The sequence below is a fragment of the Strix aluco genome, chromosome 1 (assembly GCF_031877795.1).
Source record: "Strix aluco isolate bStrAlu1 chromosome 1, bStrAlu1.hap1, whole genome shotgun sequence".
Taxonomy (NCBI): domain Eukaryota; kingdom Metazoa; phylum Chordata; class Aves; order Strigiformes; family Strigidae; genus Strix; species Strix aluco.
Window position 1 is genome coordinate 66,285,717 of NC_133931.1, and position 19,210 is coordinate 66,304,926.

The following is a 19,210-nucleotide window of genomic DNA, read 5'->3' on the forward strand; positions in this document are numbered from 1 at the left end:
TGACACAGTACTTTGATTTTTAACTTCATAAACAAACAGAAAAAACACCAAAAGAACCCAAACCCAGCACTGTGCTGCATGCTTAAGCTGTGCTTCACAAAGAGCGACTTTGACTTACAGTGAACTCATTCAGTAGGCTATAAAAATGCTTGGTTGATCTATGTGTTTTTAAAATATAAAAGCTCCTGTTCTCAAATGGTACGTGTTTATCTGCTTCTCCTTACCTCTTAACTGGTTTGTTTAAACAATAATTTAAAATTACTTTTTTTCTGAAGTTTTCTCATTAAAAAATGAGGTATTTGAACATCTTACGCAATTACATTTACCCGCAGTTTTTCTATTTATAAGACATCGTGTATCCCTTTTGTAACATCCTCAGCCCAAAATGTATAAACTGATTTCCTTTTCGTATTGTAGAATCAAACTTAGCTCATCCAAACTTGGAATCTCTCCTCCCTATCATAACCAAATTACTATATTTTAGTTCGTTCTAAGGTATTTCTGATAAAGTAAGTTTCAAAAGGTGAGATGCTGCTGCAGATCTACGCAGGTCACTTGTGTATGGTTTCATCAGGACAAGGGTTAGATCTTGAGGTAGAAATCTGCTTTGCAGTACGTGGACTTAAATGCCTGATATTTTTCAGGCATTTTGGGGGCAAACTACCTGTCTTGATTTATCAGACCATAAACTAAAATGGCTGCTGCAGGATGTGTTCTGGGTTTTGTTTGAAGAGTGAATGGAGGCCAGACAAAGGCCATGTAATTACTAGGAGGTACAAGTATCAAGAATGACTCAAAAATTTCCAGGCATCTATTTCTTTGAGAAGCAGTGGTGTTTGGGAAGGTGGAAATGCCCAGATTTTTTTGGACAGAATTTAGGTATCGTAATCCTCCCCAATTCCATTAAACAGCTTTAATAACCTTTCTCAAAATCCTTTCCTCCTCTTTCCCAACTTGCAAAGCTGGGATAAGAACACAGTGAAGATGTAGCTGCTGGCTTTCATTTCCTCCTGTATTTTGGCTAGCACAAGTAAGGAATTGGGTATGTTGGACTCAGGAGAACTATTTGGGTAGCAAATGTGCCAGGTGTGCGGAGGTGGGTCTCCGCAAGATGCGCGTTGGATGTGCCCATTCCGCTTTTGTCACGGCAGTGATCCAAGGCCAGGCAATGTCTGTGCCAAACGAAAACCAGCCAGAGCTTTCTGTCCCCTGTTTCACAGCCTGTTGGCACACACCAGTGCTGTCTGGGGAGTCGTGCTGCGCCCCCAGGGATACAGGGAGCATCCCTGTTGAGGCAGCTCAGCGTCTCCCTCGGGATTCCTCTCTGCATTTTCCGCATTCCTGACAGATCCTAACACAGCCTGGCACAATTTGAAACGGCACGGAGATGCCTCAGCGGCAGCCTGCTGCTTGCCTGTCCCTGCTGTGGCTGGAGCTGCACGCTGGTGACAGGGCAGGCTGTCCCTTGCAGCAGTGAGGCTGGAGGGGAGGGGCACACAGGGAAGGAGAGGTGGTGCTTTGGTTTTTATTACCATGGTTGCTGGTGCCTTCTTAAGAGATGCATACTCAAATGCAAACAGGCGCAAGGATCAGTGCAAACCAAAGCCTGGGTGTCCTTATCTGAAATGGTGGAGCAAAGAAGGTCTCGTAACTGTAATGTTTAATTTTGTGGGGGTGAAGTGAGATGACTTGCAGTGAAGTCCCATTTAAGGGCCACTGTGTGTTTAAAGGTTCATTTTAACTGGAACTATGAGATTTCTAAAGCTATCCATCCTTGTGTAACGTCATCCCCATTGATCTGTATAATAACTCTCTTGTTACCATAGCAATTGTAGACCACTGGTTAGATCAGAAATCTTAACAAGATTTAACAACCACCTTCTCAATTTATTTCAAAACTTGGAGGTTTAGGGAAATCCCTGGCCTTACCAAGATTTTAGAGTTCTGGGCAAACAAAATGGGTACTGTTTGCATTTAGATCATGGAAAGTGGATATGTCCTTCTGCCTTCTCCACTGCGGAACACAGCAAGGCACGGAGCCTGTGGTCTCAGCTGGAAGAGGTGCAGGTTGGGCTCGGAGCCACGAGTGTCCCCCCCATCAGGGAACAGGGCAAGCGTTGGGCAGTGCTGGTGGGGCAGGGAGCAGCAATTCAGGTCACTTGGATACCAAGGTGACTGTCTGTCCTGATTCAGGCTGCTGAGTCAAAAGGGAGAGTATAAATGTGGCCTGCCAGGGAGACAGGCCTGCCTGGGATGTGCACCGCTGGGTGCCCAGCGAGGATACCCACCTGAGCAGTCAGGAGTGCGTTGTCTGAGAGCCAACCCAGCTGGAAAAAAAGAATGCTGTTCTGGTTTTGAAGTGGTGTGATGAGAAGAAAGTCTCCAGGATGTTTCTAACTGTAATGTTTATGCATGTCACAGTGAAGTACTGAGTTTCATATTTCAAATTCACCTGCTTGCCAACCAACAGTGGAATAAAGTTGGCTCAAACTCTCTCTCTTCTTTCTCACCTTTTGAATTAATGAAGAATTAATGAACCTATGCTACTCCCACTAGTGTAAATTAATTCAGTGGGAGCAGGAGCGGGTCCTGTGTGCATGAATGACTTCTTTTTAAATGATTTTTCTTCCTCTCTCTTCTACAATAATTAGTAAAGTCTATTTCTATTTTATACAGCTGCAAAAAGAAGCCCTGGGCAGCAGTCTCATGAGTTCCAGGAACTGAAGCAGAGGTCATTAAGTAAAGACGGCCATCAGGGAAGCAAGTCCAGTGACTCTGGCGAGGAAGCAGATAAAGATTTTATTTTTGTTTAGCAATCAGTACAAGTGCTTCGTAGCGCAAGAGCTTTTTATAACAATCAGGGTACAGCAATCAACAGCCCTTCTAGCCAGCTGCTCTTTCACCACAGGTACATTTCCATACAGAAAACCTGATCTTCCAATCATGATTTACAGTGCACTCACTTGGCATTGATTCGGTCCTTAATTTCTGTTCTATACAACACAGACATTCCTTTCTACGCCTTTGCTAAAGCCAGCGATTCTTTCATGTATTCTACTTGAACTTCTCTGAAGCAGCTACAAAGAGTGCCCTGCATTAGGGCATTTAGAAAGCAAAGCAAATTAACTGGACACTGTCTTACACTAATACACTGTACAGCAGGTAATGTGTTGTACTGCTGAATGTAAATGTGTCAAATCTGCACGTGACTTACCTATAAATATATTCTTGCGGTATGCAATTGCACATTGTAATTATATTAAAAGAGCACACTAATAAAATAATTTGTATAGATTATATATATTAAATGCTTGGGTATGGTTTTTACATTCTCCCATAGGGAGCTTCTTTCTTCCTGTTCTCGTACTGTACATAAAGCTCCAACGCTTACATTTGTGTACTGTCAAAAAGCACAACAGAGAAGGATTTGGATGATGTATAATCATGGTATGCTTCCACATTCATATATTAATGTATATAGTTGATTGGAATGAGGGCAATTGAAATTTTATTAATATTGGTGTTTTCTAGAGGCATTCCTCAGTTCTGTCTGCATATTAGCTTCCTTTCAATGTGTAATTCTATGAGAAAAATAGTACAACATCTGTAAAAACATTTCAGCTTTTGAGGGAGGGGGTGCAAATTTCACAGCTACCCACTTACATTACAGGTTGAAGGGATTTTATTCATATGTATATTTGTAACAATAAAAAATGATTTTACAACTGAAATACTAGTCTTTGTTTTTACAGCACTATTTGTGGTCTGACAATCTCTGCTCTTTGAATGATGGCATTGTGTCAGGTAGACAAAGTGTGCAGTTAAGACAAAACCCTTATAATCTTTTTCTGCTTCTAGTAAAATGTCTGTTCCTGCTGGAAGGGACACATACACATTATCTTCATAAAACTGCTGAAAGAAGATCTCTTTGCTAATCTCCTCCCAAGATCTTCAGTAAAGCAGCCTTCACATGAGCCAGAAACACCTGCTATCTGAATTCTCTATTTTGGTTCCATGGGACAGAACAGAATTGTTTTGGTAACTGTCTCCCAAGGGCAATTTCCCTGGCCCTACTCCGGCTTCTCACCTGGATAGAAATGCTCAGATACCTGTCTGTCAAGTGACCTTCTGTCTGATCCCTGTGCAAATACCAGCTATTGCCACTTCTATTGCTGTGTAAAGGGACTGCTGAGTCAAAACACTAGCCTTTTTTACCAAAACGTCTTGGAAGCACTTTGTAGAGTTTACATCTCAAAAGTAGGCTTCAAGGCTGTGGGAAGGAGGTCCTGAAGGCTGGGGGTTCATACCTGGGGTCTGCACGGTCTTGAAATTCTGCACTCATCTAAAATCATGAAGAAAGTTCTTCATTTTCACACACATATATTCTTGATTTATTTGGCATCAGTGAGAACAAAAGACAAATGGCAAAGGAAAACTTGAGATGCTTATATTAGGAAAAATAATCCAGTCATAAACAAACTGCAATTTTTATTCCCATAGTACATGGACAAGACAGCTATCTGAGAAGTATAAGTATACAGGAAGGATTGCTGGATTCGTTGGTTTTGTGAATTGAAGAAAAATAACAGCAAGGTTTATGGTATTAATTAAAAAAATAAGTAACTTCCAACTGCTGAGGATTTCTCTTACTTGTGCTTGATGCCCTTCTTGCCAGTTATACTGTCCTGGTCTCACCATGAGAAAACACAGCAATAGTGTGTGCCCATCACCCTGGTATCAGTAAACCAAAGATGTCTGAAATGCAGTAGAGAAAGTATGTGTTTGTGCTGATAAGCACAAGGAGGAAAGCTGTAGTGCTGTAATAGTTGTCTGATGGAGTATAAAGATTTCATCAGACAGCAGTGGTTTTCCATATTAGTCATGGAAAGCCTTTCCAGTCCTTATTCCAGCTATCAGTGTGTTGTGGGCAGGCTGAGTGGTGGAGGAATGACTTCAGGGGTGTGCTAGTCTGAGCTCTTTGAGACCTGGGGTTTGGTTTTGTGTATGTGTGTGGTTTTGGGTGTGGGGAGGAGCGATAATTTTAATTTTTTTACTATCTTTCTGCCTGGCAAGCCCAGCACTGTCAGCCCCATTGCAAAGAATTCGCATTACTTCACAGCACCCCTGTTGTACCTCTTCTACATTTGAGAAATAGTGACTTTTATTTCCAGTATCTTGAGCCCATAGAGGCCTCGGGTGTCAGTGTTTCAGGGAAGTAACAAGCAGTGTACCCTGGTGCCAAGCCAAGCTGGCTGTGAGGTTTGGGAGGGTCACAGCTCCGGGGGGCAGGGGAGGTGCTGCCTTTCCATGAGCTGCGGGCCTTCTGAAGCAGACATGCAGCTGGGGCAACCCTCCTCCTTTCTCTTGTTGCCTCCCTGCTGCCTAATGCATCCCTACGGATGCTCTGCCATCAGTCCCCCATGCTCTGCTTGTCCTGGGCCGTGCGCTGCCCTGGGAGGGCGAGGGGCAGAGCCCAGGAGCCACGTTCAGCTGCTTTGGTGGGATGCCAGGAACGGAGATCCCTGGAGCTCCTGAGAGGCTGAACAAAGAGATGAGCTAGAGGTACCACAGAAGAAAAATGCTGTTACTTGTTCTCCCGGGGCATCCCTAGCACCTTTGACTGGCTCTGCGTTCCTCGTCATCCCACACCGGGCACTGCCTGAGCAGCTCCAGCCATGCTGGTGACAACAGGAGCAAAGGTTGGTGCGGGAGGAGAGGTGGCTTGCTCCTGGGCATGCCACTGGCCGCCTTCTCACAGCTGAGGGCGTCTCCCCAAGGCTGTGCTGTGCGGTCTGGCTGCTCAGAAAGGGCTCATGGGGTCCAGCTGGGGTTATGTCCGACACAATGGTTTGGTCCCTGGACCGTGGCTGGTCTCAGGCAAGACAGCAGCTGCATATTGCATTCACTGTTTGGAGGTGAAGAAGCACATGCACTGTAAGGCTAAATCAGAGTGAAGGACCCAGCAGCCCTGGTCACCTGGTTAGAAACGCTGCCCTGGAAGGGGTCCTAGCACCAGCATCTCTGGGCAGAGCTGCACCTACCTGATCCAGCCTTGGCAAAAAGGGGTGAGAAGCTCTCCTGGAGGGAGCTGTCCTGCCCTTTTTTGCTTCTAAATCTGATTTTCAGATTTTGTTGAAGAATTTCACCCATGATGTAGGTAGCAGGAGCACCTCCCTATCTGAAGTGCGCTGGAGAAGGGCTGTGGCTGCCTGCCAGGTGCCAGCGTGAGCTCAGACAGCTCTACACCATGTCTGCAGGACCTACTTCCCACTCCCTACTAAAGGAGGTTGAAATCTGGCTGATAGATTTTGAGCATTTTCAAGTATTCCCTAATGTGCAGTAATAGTAGTAAAAGCTGCTTCCTAAGATGGGAACAGCAATCGTCTTAAATCCTCCCCCTCCACCAGAGCCACCCAGCTGGGCTGAGACAATTTGGGAATTAATGTGGCCCATTAGTCACAAATCTGTGTGACCCACTGCACTTAACTGAGAGCTGCCATTGGCGTGAGGTCTTGATGCTGCTGCTTATGAATTGATAAATGTGGAAATGGTTTCTCTCTCCTGTTGCATAGAAAAACACTACTGAGAATCGTTTTCTAGGAAAATACCAGAAAGCTCTGCTCCTGTTTGAAATGCTGCATTCTTGTGGTTGAAAGCTGTGCTGCTTTCCCCTCACCCAGGGATGTTAATGCTAGGTGGGCTGTGCCCAGATCCCACCTCTGGAAGTTATCATCTGCTTGTGCTGACGCTGAGAGGGGAGGTTTCACTGTCCTTTGCTTCTCCTGGAGCTGTGGCCCAGAGGATCTCTAACAAATACAGCACAGGTGAGTACCAGAGATTATCATATAATGCCAGAGTCTTACTGATCAGGCCTGGAAAGCAGAGCGGTCCGTAAATGGTGAGGATGAGAATTGCTATATAACACATGGTGATGACCTTCTCTTTCCTTCAGATGTTGGAGATGACAAAACCCAGTTGTCTCACTCATTCCCTCTTAGTGCTGTCAGCCCTCGCTCCCTCCCTGTGAGCCCTTTCTGCAGCTCTGGGCTTGCTGCCCTGCCAGTGCCCAGCCAAAACCCTCCTAAATCCTTTGGATGCCCCAATGGCATTGCTAGCGAGTCTCTCAAAGGTTACAGGCTGTTCAGTGGATAAATGAAATGCATTCAGTCTGTCACATAAACATTAACTTGTGTCCTGCCAAAGAGAGAAAAGTGCTGCCTTGGGTTGGCCTCCACTCCCCATCCTGGATATAAAAGCTCATAGGAAGATCTGCCAGGCACCTTACCGGCCTTCCTCCTCGTCCCTGTGCCCATCGTCTTGCAGTCCAGTCCCTTGTGCTTCTTCCCAACATGAGCATCTTGCCAGTGCCACAGCAAGTGACTCTCCACCTGAGCCTCCACCAGTGCCTGATATTTCCAATGCCATCATGACTACAGGGAGATCACGACCCCTCAGCAGCTGGGGTGACTTGCCTGGGGAGCAGAGAGGGGTACGTTCATTTTTGGTTGAGAGCAACCATCTTTACCAAAGAGCCAGGGCTCCCTGGCCCTCAGGCCACGTCTGCGCCTCACTTCAGCAGGGACTGCTGACTGGCAGCTTAAAACACTGCTCTGATCATTGCACACAGAAATCTTCTTTTCCCTTCATGCGACTGGGATTTCCCCACCTCTGAGGGGCAGTTTTCCAGCCTTGAGGATTTGCTGGCAGCATTAAGGCTTCAGTGGATTTGGCCATGAGACTCCCGCCATCTTGTGCTCCCCTCCTGTGCCCCATCCTGATCCCCTGAGACACAGAAATGGGTGGAAAACTGTCCAGAGCACCTCAGCCAAAGGCACTGGGGCTGCAGACTTGTCCTCACAGGGCTGCTGCTCATCCTGACATGTGGCCGGGCTGTAACAAGGGCTGAAGGGCCATGGGGTGTCGAATGCAATACTTCATCTGGGAGGCAGTGGTTCGTTTCAGTCATTTACTTTGACTATTTATTTATTTGGGGTTGTTTTGAGAATTGCTGAAAGGTTGTCCTTCTGAGGCTCTGAGAGGGGGAGCTAAGTGGTGCCAGCTTCAGCAGGGGCTCCTGCACTGAAACCCAGTGGTACCTGACAAAGGACATGTGATGCACCACCAGGAGCTCCCCGGTGGGGTTTGTGTGTTCGGGGACCTGGGAACAGGCATCTGAATGGGGTGAAGAAACACAAAAGTGAAGTCTCACGGTGAGCAGCAGGGCAGTAAAACAAGTCAAGCAGTGTAAAAGCTGATGGCAACTCCCTAGAAAGCAGCCAGGGGGGGCTCCATCCAAGCACCCCTTAGTGATGCGAGACATCCCAGAGGCTCCAGGGTCACGCACAAGGAGGGGAGGGGAAATCCCAGCTGGTGGAAAGAGGCCGGTGCAGAGCAAGGGTAGTGCTCCTGCCTCTTGTGTGAGGTTTCTCCATCTCTGTCAGCTTAAATGAAAGCTCTTAAAAACAAGCGACTCTGTTTTCCTCTGTGTTTGGGAAGAGCTGTTGGTTCTCCATCAGCACGCAGCCAGGGACAAGCTGGTCCTTGGGACGAGCCGCTTGCCTGGGCAGGAACCAGGATCGCTGTCCTTGCCCTGCCCTGGGCAGCTTGTGGCCAGTCTCTTTGTCTCGCCATACCTGGGTTGCCAGGTCACCCCCTCCCCAGGACATCCCACCTGTGGCTGCTCCTGCTGCATCACAGAGACCCTGCAGGGGCAGGAGCTGCTGCTGCCCTAGGGGTGCAAATTACCCCACTGCCATGTACCACAGAGAGACTTCTGTAAGAGCAGTTGATGCTCATCAGCACCAAGAAGCTGAATGGTGAGCCCCTGTATTTTCAAAAAGAGAGAAAACAAAGCATGAGCCTCTGCACATCGGATGATGGGGAAATGCATTTTTTAGAAGTGTCTTTGCAAGGGCTGTGCTATTGCCAGACAATTTCTTATGCTATATCCCACAGCAAACTGAAGAAAGAGGCAGCTCCTGCTGATATGAGTCTCTTCCTGACATGAAGGCCACTCTGCCTTTGACACCCCTATATCAGCTGTCCTGGGCCTTTATTAGATGTGAGTTTCAAGCACCCGCGTTTGAGAAGCCTGTGTGGGAAAGCAGAGATGCTGCCATGGTCCCTCCCAGCCCCGTGGCAGGTCCTCACTCTGATGCCACTGTGCTGATGCTGCTTTAGCAATTTGAGATGAGCTCTGCCAGCTGACCCTAGTCCTGACCCTTCAGAGCCTGTTTTTTCTGCTTTTCCAGTAAGTTGAATTGAGGAGAAGAAAAGCTGCGTGGGAGAACAAGCATTTTAATTAGATTGATACCGGCCAGAGAAGGCAGGAGAGGGGTTGCTAGCTTGGCAAATCCAATTTGATTTCACTGAATGGAGGAGTAAAGTTAACTCTGTAATCTCTGCTCAGCATCACTCTGGGGTGGCTCCTTCCCTTCCCACTTGCTGTGGGTAGAGGAGAACCCCATGGAGGCTGTACAGCCCCCACTTTATTCAGACAACATTAAATTCTAGCAGAAGACTGAAATAATGAAAATCATTAACTGTAACTGAGACTGCAGCCCCTGGCTGGGTAGCATCGAGCAGCATGTGGCTGGGGGAGATGTTGGCTTTTCCTTTGGGAAGTCTCTTCTTAGATCCCATCTGATGGCCTGAATCCTGACCACTCCTTTCCAGCAGCATCCTGGTGGGAAAAGGTTGGCTGCTCCCCCATAACACACAAGGGCTTCCCATTGCTGGTCCAAAATGGAGAAGAGGACAGAGAACTGATGCCTCTCAGTTTAGGGGAGCTGCACAGGGAAGGCTGGACAAACCTGGCCTTGGTGGGAATCTGTGGATGGGAACATCTGTGGGATGGCTGTGCTCATGTCACATCACAGCCATCAGTACCGGGACCTGAACTGTCTGCGTGCCTCCACGTACCCCTGCACCCCCAAACCCTGCACCAGCTGAGCCAGAAAGGATGGAGCCAGCATCCAGCCCGGCCCAGGGATGTGGGATTCGCTGGGCGGAGAGAGGGAGGGAGTTGGGGGGAGAGAGGAGGGCATCTGCATTGGTGGGGGTTGGGGTCTGCCACTAATAAGCAGTTTGTACCCATCTGAGGGTGGGATTAGAAAAAAAGAAGAATCTATTTCTTTCTGCATCAGACAGCTTTAGCTCTGACTTGATTTCCAGGCAAATGGTAGGGGGATTCACTGACTCTGTTATTTCCGCTTTGCTTCCCTTCAGCTTGTCTCTCATCCACTTCTCCAGCATTTTCCTTTGCTGGGATGCTCACAGACCCCTTGCCGGGCGGCCGCACATCATCCCCCCCCTCCGCAGCCCCCGCTGCGTGCAGCAGCAGCTCATCTGGCACATCGCCCCCCACCGTGCTGATGCAAATCAGCTGCTGGGGAAAACGGGCCGCACTGAGGACCCGGGCTTGGGCTTCCTGCAGGACCCATGTGGGACCCAAACTACCCACAAAACACAGGCTCGGTGCAGGAGGAAACGCTGATGGGTGCCAGCGGTGGCTTCCTCAGTGTCTCCTGTCAGTGCAAAGCTGAGGGTAGCTGAAGCCATTTGGTCAGGAAAATTATTTCCATTTATAAATCTGTGTCTGTGTCTATTGGAATCATCTTCTGAAGAGGTGAGGGACAAAGTTGCATCATAAATCCAGATGCTGATTTTGTTTTTTGTTCCCTATTCTGGTCATGGAAACCCAAATCAATATGTTGAGACTGGCTCAAAGAATGAGGCATTTGTTGGCTGCCCTTTTCTCTGTTTCCAAATCAGCAATCTGCACTTCTATGCATGTTTTCCCATTTACAGTTGCTTGACTAAACCTTTTTACAAAGCTAGCCCAGCCTGGGGTGTGTTCCTTACTCTGCTCCTTACTTTGTAAAAATTGCCATTTTTTAATTTATTATCACTATCAGCTAAATAATACGGCACTGCTGGTGTCCCCCAGCTGGAGAGCTCCCTGACCCACTGCGGGGCCGTGTAATGGCCATGCAAATGCTTCCAGCATCAAGGCACCTACTGAAGCACATTCATTTAAGAGCCAAATGCCACCGAAGTCAAGGTGTATCTGGGGTATTTTCTCCTCTTTGTGGATGAGACTGTGTTTGTGGGACTCCTTAAGGCAGGATTTTGGGAAGGGTGAGGGGTGCTGTGGAAGAGAAGTGCCTGTTGGGGAGCCAGGGAAAGTGCAGGAGCCAGGTCAGAGGCTCCCCGAGTGGGAGAATGGGGGCTGGTACCCACCAACATGAGACTGCCTGAGCTGAAAGGAGGGAAGAGTTACTGGAAATAAGTTGCTTATTTCCATTTCCTAGTGAGTCTTCCTTATCTATATCCCAAGGTTTTTGGTTGCAGATCACAGAGAAAACAAGTTTTCTAGAAAATTAGCTATTTTTATACTTTTCCAAAGCTATTTTACACACCCAGATTCACATTAAAAAAAAAAGGAAGAGGCCCATTTTTTATTCATTGATGTCTAATTGCCATAATCTGAAAATAAACCAATAAAAGAAACATCTGAACTAATGATCTGACATCACAAAGCCTTAATGGAAAAAATCATCCTGTCAAGTATTATTACATTAAAACCGTTTCTGAACTTAAGAAAAAAATAATGGGACGGTGGTGTTGTTTTCAAAACATGTATCTTTAAAAATCTATAAAGCTCCAAAGCAAAAGAATTCAATTGCCTATTTTTTTTTTCAGCTTTTCAAAACACAGATTTGAGGTCTTCTACCTCAAGCATTACTGCACAGCACAAAGCCAGAGCCAAAGAAGTCCTTAATCAAAAGCATTTCCTACTTTTTAAAATACTGCCTACTTTTAATTCTTATTTATTCCTTTAAGGAAATAAACCAAGGCAGAGCAGTTGCTGAGTTTGGTACGTGAGCTGCACACACAGCAGCTATCTTCAGTTTGTTGCTTTAATACTAATAGCAATAGATCCACAGTTCAATATGCTTCTCAAATCTACAGCACCCTGAAGAAAGCCCCGTCGAACCAGTAAAAGCTGCTTTGAGTTGTTGGGGGTTTTTTTATTCATGCTTTAGTGAGTCACCTAAAGCAACTGTAGAAGCCGAACCCCATTTTAGCCACACAGCGGGACTGCTGGATCCTCACCGCAGGCTGGAGTTTCTCTCAGCTTCCCTGGTTCCAGTCACTTTGAGATAAATTTCTGCAATTCCACCCGTAAGACCCCTAAATCCATCTTGTGCTATACATGGTGGGGCAGAGCGGTTAAGCTGTGTGTCTATGGGGTGGCCCCTATAGCTATAAGGTATGTTGGTGGAGGGTTTGGGGGGCAGCAAAGGCTGGTGCAAACAGAAGAGGTGGATATAGAATCATAGAATCACAGAATTATTCAGGTTGGAAAAGACCCTTGGGATCATCGAGTCCAACCGTCAGCCCTACTCTACAAAGTTCTCCCCTACACCATATCCCCCAGCATCTCATCTAAACGACCCTTAAACACATCCAGGGATGGTGACTCCACCACCTCCCTGGGCAGCCTATTCCACTGTCTGACCACTCTTTCTGTGAAAAATTTTTTCCTAATGTCCACTCTGAACCTCCCCTGTTGCAGTTTAAAGCCGTTCCCCCTTGTTCTGTCACTAATCACCTATGAGAAGAGACCAGCACCAACCTCTCTACAATGTCCCTTCAGGTAGCTGTAGAGAGTGATGAGGTCTCCCCTCAGCCTTCTCCTCCTCAAACTAAACAGTCCCAGCTCCCTCAATCTCTCCTCATAGGATCTGTTCTCCAAGCCCTTCACCAGCTTCGTTGCCCTCCTCTGCACTCGCTCCAGCACCTCGATATCCCTCTCGTATTGAGGTGCCCAAAATGGGACACAATACTCAAGGTGTGGCCTCACCAGTGCAGAGTACAGGGGGACTATCACCTCCATCATCTCTGCTTCTTTTTTTTTCCCTTTGCAAGCACAGTCTGCTGCTGTGTGAAAGCAAAACCTCTCTCTGCCAGGGCAGGCAGCCAGCACTGAGGGCACGTGGAAGGACAGGAGTGCTCAGATGGATGGACACATATCATCCACACCCCCATGCACAAGTAACGATGAGCTTTTGTGAGAGCCCATGAAGCTTTAAGGTCCTTTCATCATCCTTTCATCATGCCAGCAAAGGACTTGGGCAGGTGTCCCCTAAAAATTTAGACTTCCCCATGTGTTGTTACCTACGGAGCATACGCTCCTCTCCCATGCTGGGGTACCCCACCTGATCACCCTCATGAAACCCAGGGGGTTGCTTTTAGCCTCACCATTGCATTAACATCTTGATGATCATTTTTCTGGAGTCCGAAGGTGACCCCGGGCTGTGGCCAGGGAACCCCTGTCCCCAGCTGTTCACACGCTGCTGCTTAAAGGCATCAGCTCCGCAGAGTCTCCTTTTCCTTTGCACACTGGAAAACCTGGATGTCATGGTTGCGATCTCTCCCAGAGAATGCAATTTGCAGACCTGGTATTTCCTGAGTAAAATGCAACTTTTAGTTCTTCAGTTGTTGTGGGGTTTTTTTCTCAGATCTCATAGCAACCTGCTTGGGGCAAACATTAAATACTTTTTAAAAGCCTTTTCTGCTCTGCTTCTAGGAGCCTCTCTAAAGCAATCAGTATTTGCATAAAATCAAAATATGTACATCGAATCACAAGCAACCTGGAAAAAACTATCTGTAAGGGGTCTCAAAGGAGATAATAAAGTTGCTAGAAATGATTCTGGGAGCACAAAACCACAGAGCCCAGTCCCACTGCAGATGAATGTACAGGTGACATTCAGATCACATGTAGTCCCAAGCAGGACCATCATGAATATAAATATCAGCCTTTTTCTACCAGCATCGATACCTCTAACACCAAAGTTTCTTCTCTCAATTATTATTGGAGGAGGAAAAGGGTGTGGATTTCCACCATTTTTCATTCTGCGGCTCTTCATTCCTGCGAGGGAAACCCACCCTCCTGACCGCTGGGAGGGATGAGGACGTGAGAGATCACTGCTGGCTGTTGCTTTGCTTTCATGAACCAGGGAGGAGGGTTTACAAGTTTTAGCAAACTTTTTTTTTTTTTCCCCCAAACACTACTTCTTCTCCGAAGGCTCACGTTTCCCTCTGGCACTTCTTCTTTCATTCGGGGAGTTTTGAAACTTTAAAGGTTGCCTGCAAGCGGTGCACAGCCCTTTCGAAGAGGTGGCTGCAGGCTCGGGTCTTCCTCCAGCCTACGTGGGAAGGCTCGGGCCCTGCCTGACAAAACCCGTGCCCACGCAGGCCCTGGTTTAGGCGCGGGCCTTGCTCCGCGGCCACCCGAGGCACCCGCAGCGGGTGGGACCCGGGCAGCGGGGCGGCTCCGAGGCGGGCCGAGCTGCGGCAGCGCGGCAGGGCGGGCGGGGGTCGGTGGGACGGTCCCCGCGGGGACGGGCCGCACGCGTGGGGGGGCCGTTCCCCCCGCGCCCCCCCGCGGGGCCGCCCCCGGGGCGGGGCCGCCGCCCTCAAAGCCGGGGCCGCCGGCGGACCGCGGGCAGAGCCTGCGCGGGGGCTGCGCGGGGGCTGCGCGGGGGCTGCGCGGAGCGGGCGCCGGCGGCAGCACCATGGAGAGCGGCGCCGCGGGGCGCCTCGACGCCGCCGCCTTCCTCGGCGCCTGGCGGCACTTCGACGCCGACGGCAAGTGGGGACGGGGACGCGGACACGCGCGGGGGGGGGGGGGGGGCACGCGGCGGTGTCTGCTGGGCGGGTGGTGCCACTTAGAGGGTGCTCACGTGGGTGGGTGCGGTGTGTGGGGGTGCTGGGGTGGATGGGTGCCCGTCTGCGTGGGTGCCACGTAGGGATTGCCCACGCGGGTGGGTGCCACCGTCCAGGTGGGTGCCCGTCTGGGTGCCCAGGTAGGTGCAGTTGGGGTGCCCGGGCTGTTTCACCTGCAGACGGGTGCCTGCACGAGTGGGTGCCTGCCAGCATGTCCAAGCTTCACCCCATGGGGTCCTGTAGGTGTTTCAGTGCCCCCCTCTTCCTCCTCCACATGCCCTAATATCAGGTCTGAAAACCCCCCTTTTCACTCCAAAGTTTTTGCCTTTTCATCACCTCCCCATCCCTTCTCATGTTCCCTCTTGTGGGGTTTTTTTTCCTGAAAAGTTTTCTGTAAGGAGAACTTCTAAGGAAGCTCCACAACGCTGTGCCCAGCATCCTCATAGACGTGAACTGGTCAAATTGAATAGGAAACCCCCCGAGTGGGCAGGCAGGGCCCCCAGCCGAGACCCCCACTGTGCAGCCTTTGGGTTCCCCGCTCGCAGCCCAGGACATGGTTCCCAGAGCTCAGACAGTGCCACCTGACCATTAATGTATTTGACTTTTCTTTAGACAACGGTTACATAGAAGGGAAGGAACTTGACAATTTTTTTCATCATCTCCTGGAGAAACTGGGGCCAGAAGTAAGTACTGCGCCGCGTTAGTTGTGCATCAAGTCCAAGCAAAAAGGTCGTTATGCTGAGGGATGATTTGTCTGTGTTGTTCTCTGACTGCTAGCTTCCTTCACAATGCCCCAGGTAAAGAGCCTTTCTCTTGGCTACAGGGTGGCATTTAAGCAGGCGTGACAACAAGTGCAATCACCTGAGAAGTCTGATCAGTTGTTTTCAGTCCAACAGCCGCTGTCGTGGTGAGACCACAGTTGGCACCAGCTGAAGAGGCTGGTTGGAAGCGCAGAGGGAAACTCATTTACTGCCACTGTACAGAAACAAATGAAAAAGCACCGGCACACAGTCTGGCAGGGTGAGGGGGAGGACAACATTGATGATTTATTCAAGCGAGTGCTGATTAGTTTTGTTAATATGATAGGTTTCTCTCCAAGGTCAATTTTTAACAAATATACTGTCATTAATTTTAAATGGTGCTTAGGAAGAAGACCTATGTCTTCATTGCCAAAAATGGCTAGAAGCCAAACAGGAGTCAATTCTGTTGCTTGTAAGGTCAAGACCTGGCTCTCAAGTGATTCTGGGTTTCTCCCCTGGTTTCCTTTCCTATTTTTGGCAGCATTTCCCTTCTCTCACTCTCTGCATCTCAGTCCTACCAGAAGTTGCATGACAATTTACAGGGTCTGGTTTCCTCAGCTCTACGTCATACATTGCCTTTGACCATCACCATCGGTGAAGAAGAAATTCTGCCACTGAGGTCAGCTGCTCAGAAGTACGTAAAGAATATATTCTGATAATGAGCTTAATATTTTTGCTATGCAGCATGTGCCCAACTAGGCAGAGAAAAGGAGTAAGCATCTTCCAAATGGAAGGAGAGGGTATGCCAACAACCAGAGATGAAACAATTCCTTTGAGCAAAAAGTAATTAATGAAAAGGGAAAAGGTAGCTGATAAAAGGCATACGTTCATGAATATCAAGTGTAAAATCAGAATTATACTTACAAGCCAATTAGGATTCTTGGATCTCTGGGGCTGCAATAAAAAACCAGAAGCTGTGGATATTTTTTCAAGCATGTTTTTGTTTAATTTGCAAGTAAATTTGGATGCAAATATTGGCAGCTTCTGCAGAAATGTCTTTCTAGAGCATGGATTGTTAGAGGAACAGATAGGCACGTACAAAGACTTTAAAGGAAATCAAAAAAGATTCAACAATAAGCACTAAGAATCATTAGGGACACAGAAAAACTGATCTGAAGAGAAATTGAAAAGCTCATGTTCATTTACCCAGGAACAAAAGATGAAATTGGGAGCTGCTAGTCTTGGGCTATTGAAACACCAGCGCAAAGCACGCTCAAGTGAACCCAGTGACAGCAAACGTGAGATGCTGAAGGAGAGGCTTAAAATGAGGCCACAGAGCTCAATGCTGCAGCGGGTCACTGAAGCAAGGGACCTCCAAGTGGGGCTCTCTAGAGCGAGCTGTAGCTGGTGATAAAACCGAGGTTTAGCCGGGGATCTCATGCTGCAGGCAGCGTCCTAATGATGAGAGGGCAAAAGGAAACTTCCAGCCCCACTCTGGCCCATAGCTGCCCTTGCACATCCCTCACATGAGATTTTTGGAGAGAGCATCACATCAGCTGGGTTGTGAACCTGGTGTCTTACAGCACTTTTTGTGGTCTTGCTGATATCAGAGTGAACTCTGTTCTACTGTGTTAGGTATCAGCACACAGAACATGCAGAATGAGCGTGTTCTAGCAATGAACTATTCTGCTTCGAGAAATCAAGAGCAGTTTCACTGATTGCCAGAAGTAACTTTTTGGATGACTCCAAGCTTAAACCAGCACCCTCATCTAGCTTGCATCTCCTTTGCTTCTGCTGTCTAGTTTTGCCATTAAAAGAAAAAGCTTAACATAAATTGAATGAAGAAAGAAACAACTCCTTCTCTCCCCATTAAATAGAAGAAATAGGCTAATTCTGGAAGACAGTGCTCACTAACTGCCAGGGTGCTCAAACAGGCTGTCAAGTGGTTTTGGTTTTCTTCCCTGGTTTTCTTGCCTATTTTTGGCAGCATTTCCACTCAAGTAGTATTACCCTGAGTGATAAGACGACATGTTGCCCTGTTCCCCTTTGCCAGCAGTCCAGTTTCAGTTCTCACGGTTGTATAGGGACAAAATGGTTTCCTGTCCAGCGGGCGGCAGGCAGCGCAGCCTGCCTTGGTGGCAGAAAACCCAAGGGGAGCTTTGTCCTGGGAGGCTGAGAGAGGTCCCCTGCCCTGCTCCCCTAGGGATGGGGATCACCTGTAGCACCGGAGCAAACAAAGGTCTCTACAATGACTTTGTCTAACAGCTTTGAGCCATTTTTCTCTTTTTCATGTGATTTATGTTGTACAGGCTCGTAGTTATAGTGGGAGGGGTAAAGGACCTCCTTTCCACTGGTTTTCACGATCCTACAGAGAGAAAGTGTCTGTTGTGATACAAGCAATGAGCTGGGACTGAGCATCTCTCTGCTTTAGTGCTTGTTTTGACCTTTACTTCTTCCTTGGGCCCTTAATGTCTCTGTTTACTTGCTCAGTAAAAAGGGAGACAGTAATACACTAGCATAACTTCCAGATGTGTCGCAAGGATTAATTAGTGACTGTGTCTGAAGTGCTATATAAGTGATAAATAATGTTATCAGTGCTGGAAGTTGTCTCTGCTTGAATAGTGAATGGCTTCATAATTATATTTTTTCAGCCTGCACTCTCTAAGCTGTTATTTTTCTTAATGACCACTGTAGTCCTTCAGCTCTGTTTTTCTTCCCAGCTACTCTGCAGCAGCCCCAGCTGACACTAAATGCCAGGGGATGGGAGCAGCTGGGAAAACAATGCAAAAGGGAGCCTGTCGGGAAGCTGAGAGGCACAGCTCTTCCTGACAGCTCTGGGCAAGGAAGGAAACTTGAAATACCATCCAGCGAGGGAGGCTAATTCATTATCTTTTATTGAGCCATGAAGAATTTAGGGGGGGTGAAGGGAAAATGTTGCAACCAACCCAAATCCCAGATTCTGTATTCTGTCTCTCTTCGTCCACCAATGGGCAATTGCTGGAGGCATTTGGACAATGCCCTTAAAATTATGCTTTAACTTTTGGTCAGCCCTGAAGTTGTCAGTCAGTTGGACTAGATGATCGTTGTAGGTCCCTTCTGACTGAAATATTCTTATTCTATTCTATTCTATTCTATTCTATTCTATTCTATTCTATTCTATTCTATTCTATTCTATTCTATTCTATTCTATTCTATTCTATTCTATTCTATTCTATTCCTAAGAAAATGCCTTTGATTTCCAGGTGTGTACTTCATATCCATAAGGCTTCAGGATTTATGACACTAAAGTTTATATAAATTCTCCATCAGCTGGAGGAGCTTCTGTGGTTTGGTTTGTTTGGGGGATGTGAGACAGAATCGAGGATAATTCAGCCACACACCAGCACAGGTTTGGGAACTGCTGGCATTATCCATCTGCTGCCGTTATTACTCCTGTGACTTCTCTCTAACCATTTGAGCCTCCAGCTTCCAACCTGCTGCTGCATGGCTGCTGTGAGCTGCCTGTGCTCTCTCCTGCTCACTCATAAACCTCTTTCTTCTACGCCATGGACACCTTTCCATGCATTTTCTATAAGTTTTTATACTGAGGTGGAAACTTAGTGAAAAGGACAGTTTCTTTCAACACTGAAGAAGCAATCTTACTGCAACAGGAACTACAGTCCCTGCCTTTCTCTCTTACATTGCTGTACATCTTTCTTTCTGTATAGACATCATTTAGGATTTTCCTTGCTTGCTCT

General features: G+C 47.7%; 2 protein-coding genes across 7 annotated transcripts in view; both read left to right on the forward strand.

Annotated features, from left to right (window-relative positions):
• Window positions 1-3,731, forward strand: part of CARMIL1 (capping protein regulator and myosin 1 linker 1) — a 196,447-nt gene extending 192,716 nt beyond the window's left edge. For all 6 annotated transcript variants that reach the window (XM_074823520.1, XM_074823510.1, XM_074823466.1 and 3 more), the window contains one exon: window positions 2,677-3,731. In XM_074823520.1, the coding sequence (XP_074679621.1) occupies window positions 2,677-2,813 (137 nt within the window). In that variant the 3' untranslated portion in view covers window positions 2,814-3,731. The remainder of the gene's footprint in view (window positions 1-2,676) is intronic.
• Window positions 3,732-14,582: 10,851 nt separating this feature from the next.
• Window positions 14,583-19,210, forward strand: part of SCGN (secretagogin, EF-hand calcium binding protein) — a 28,582-nt gene continuing 23,954 nt past the window's right edge. The window contains exons 1-2 of the mRNA XM_074847873.1: window positions 14,583-14,655; window positions 15,346-15,416. Of these exons, the coding sequence (XP_074703974.1) occupies window positions 14,583-14,655; window positions 15,346-15,416 (144 nt within the window). The remainder of the gene's footprint in view (window positions 14,656-15,345; window positions 15,417-19,210) is intronic.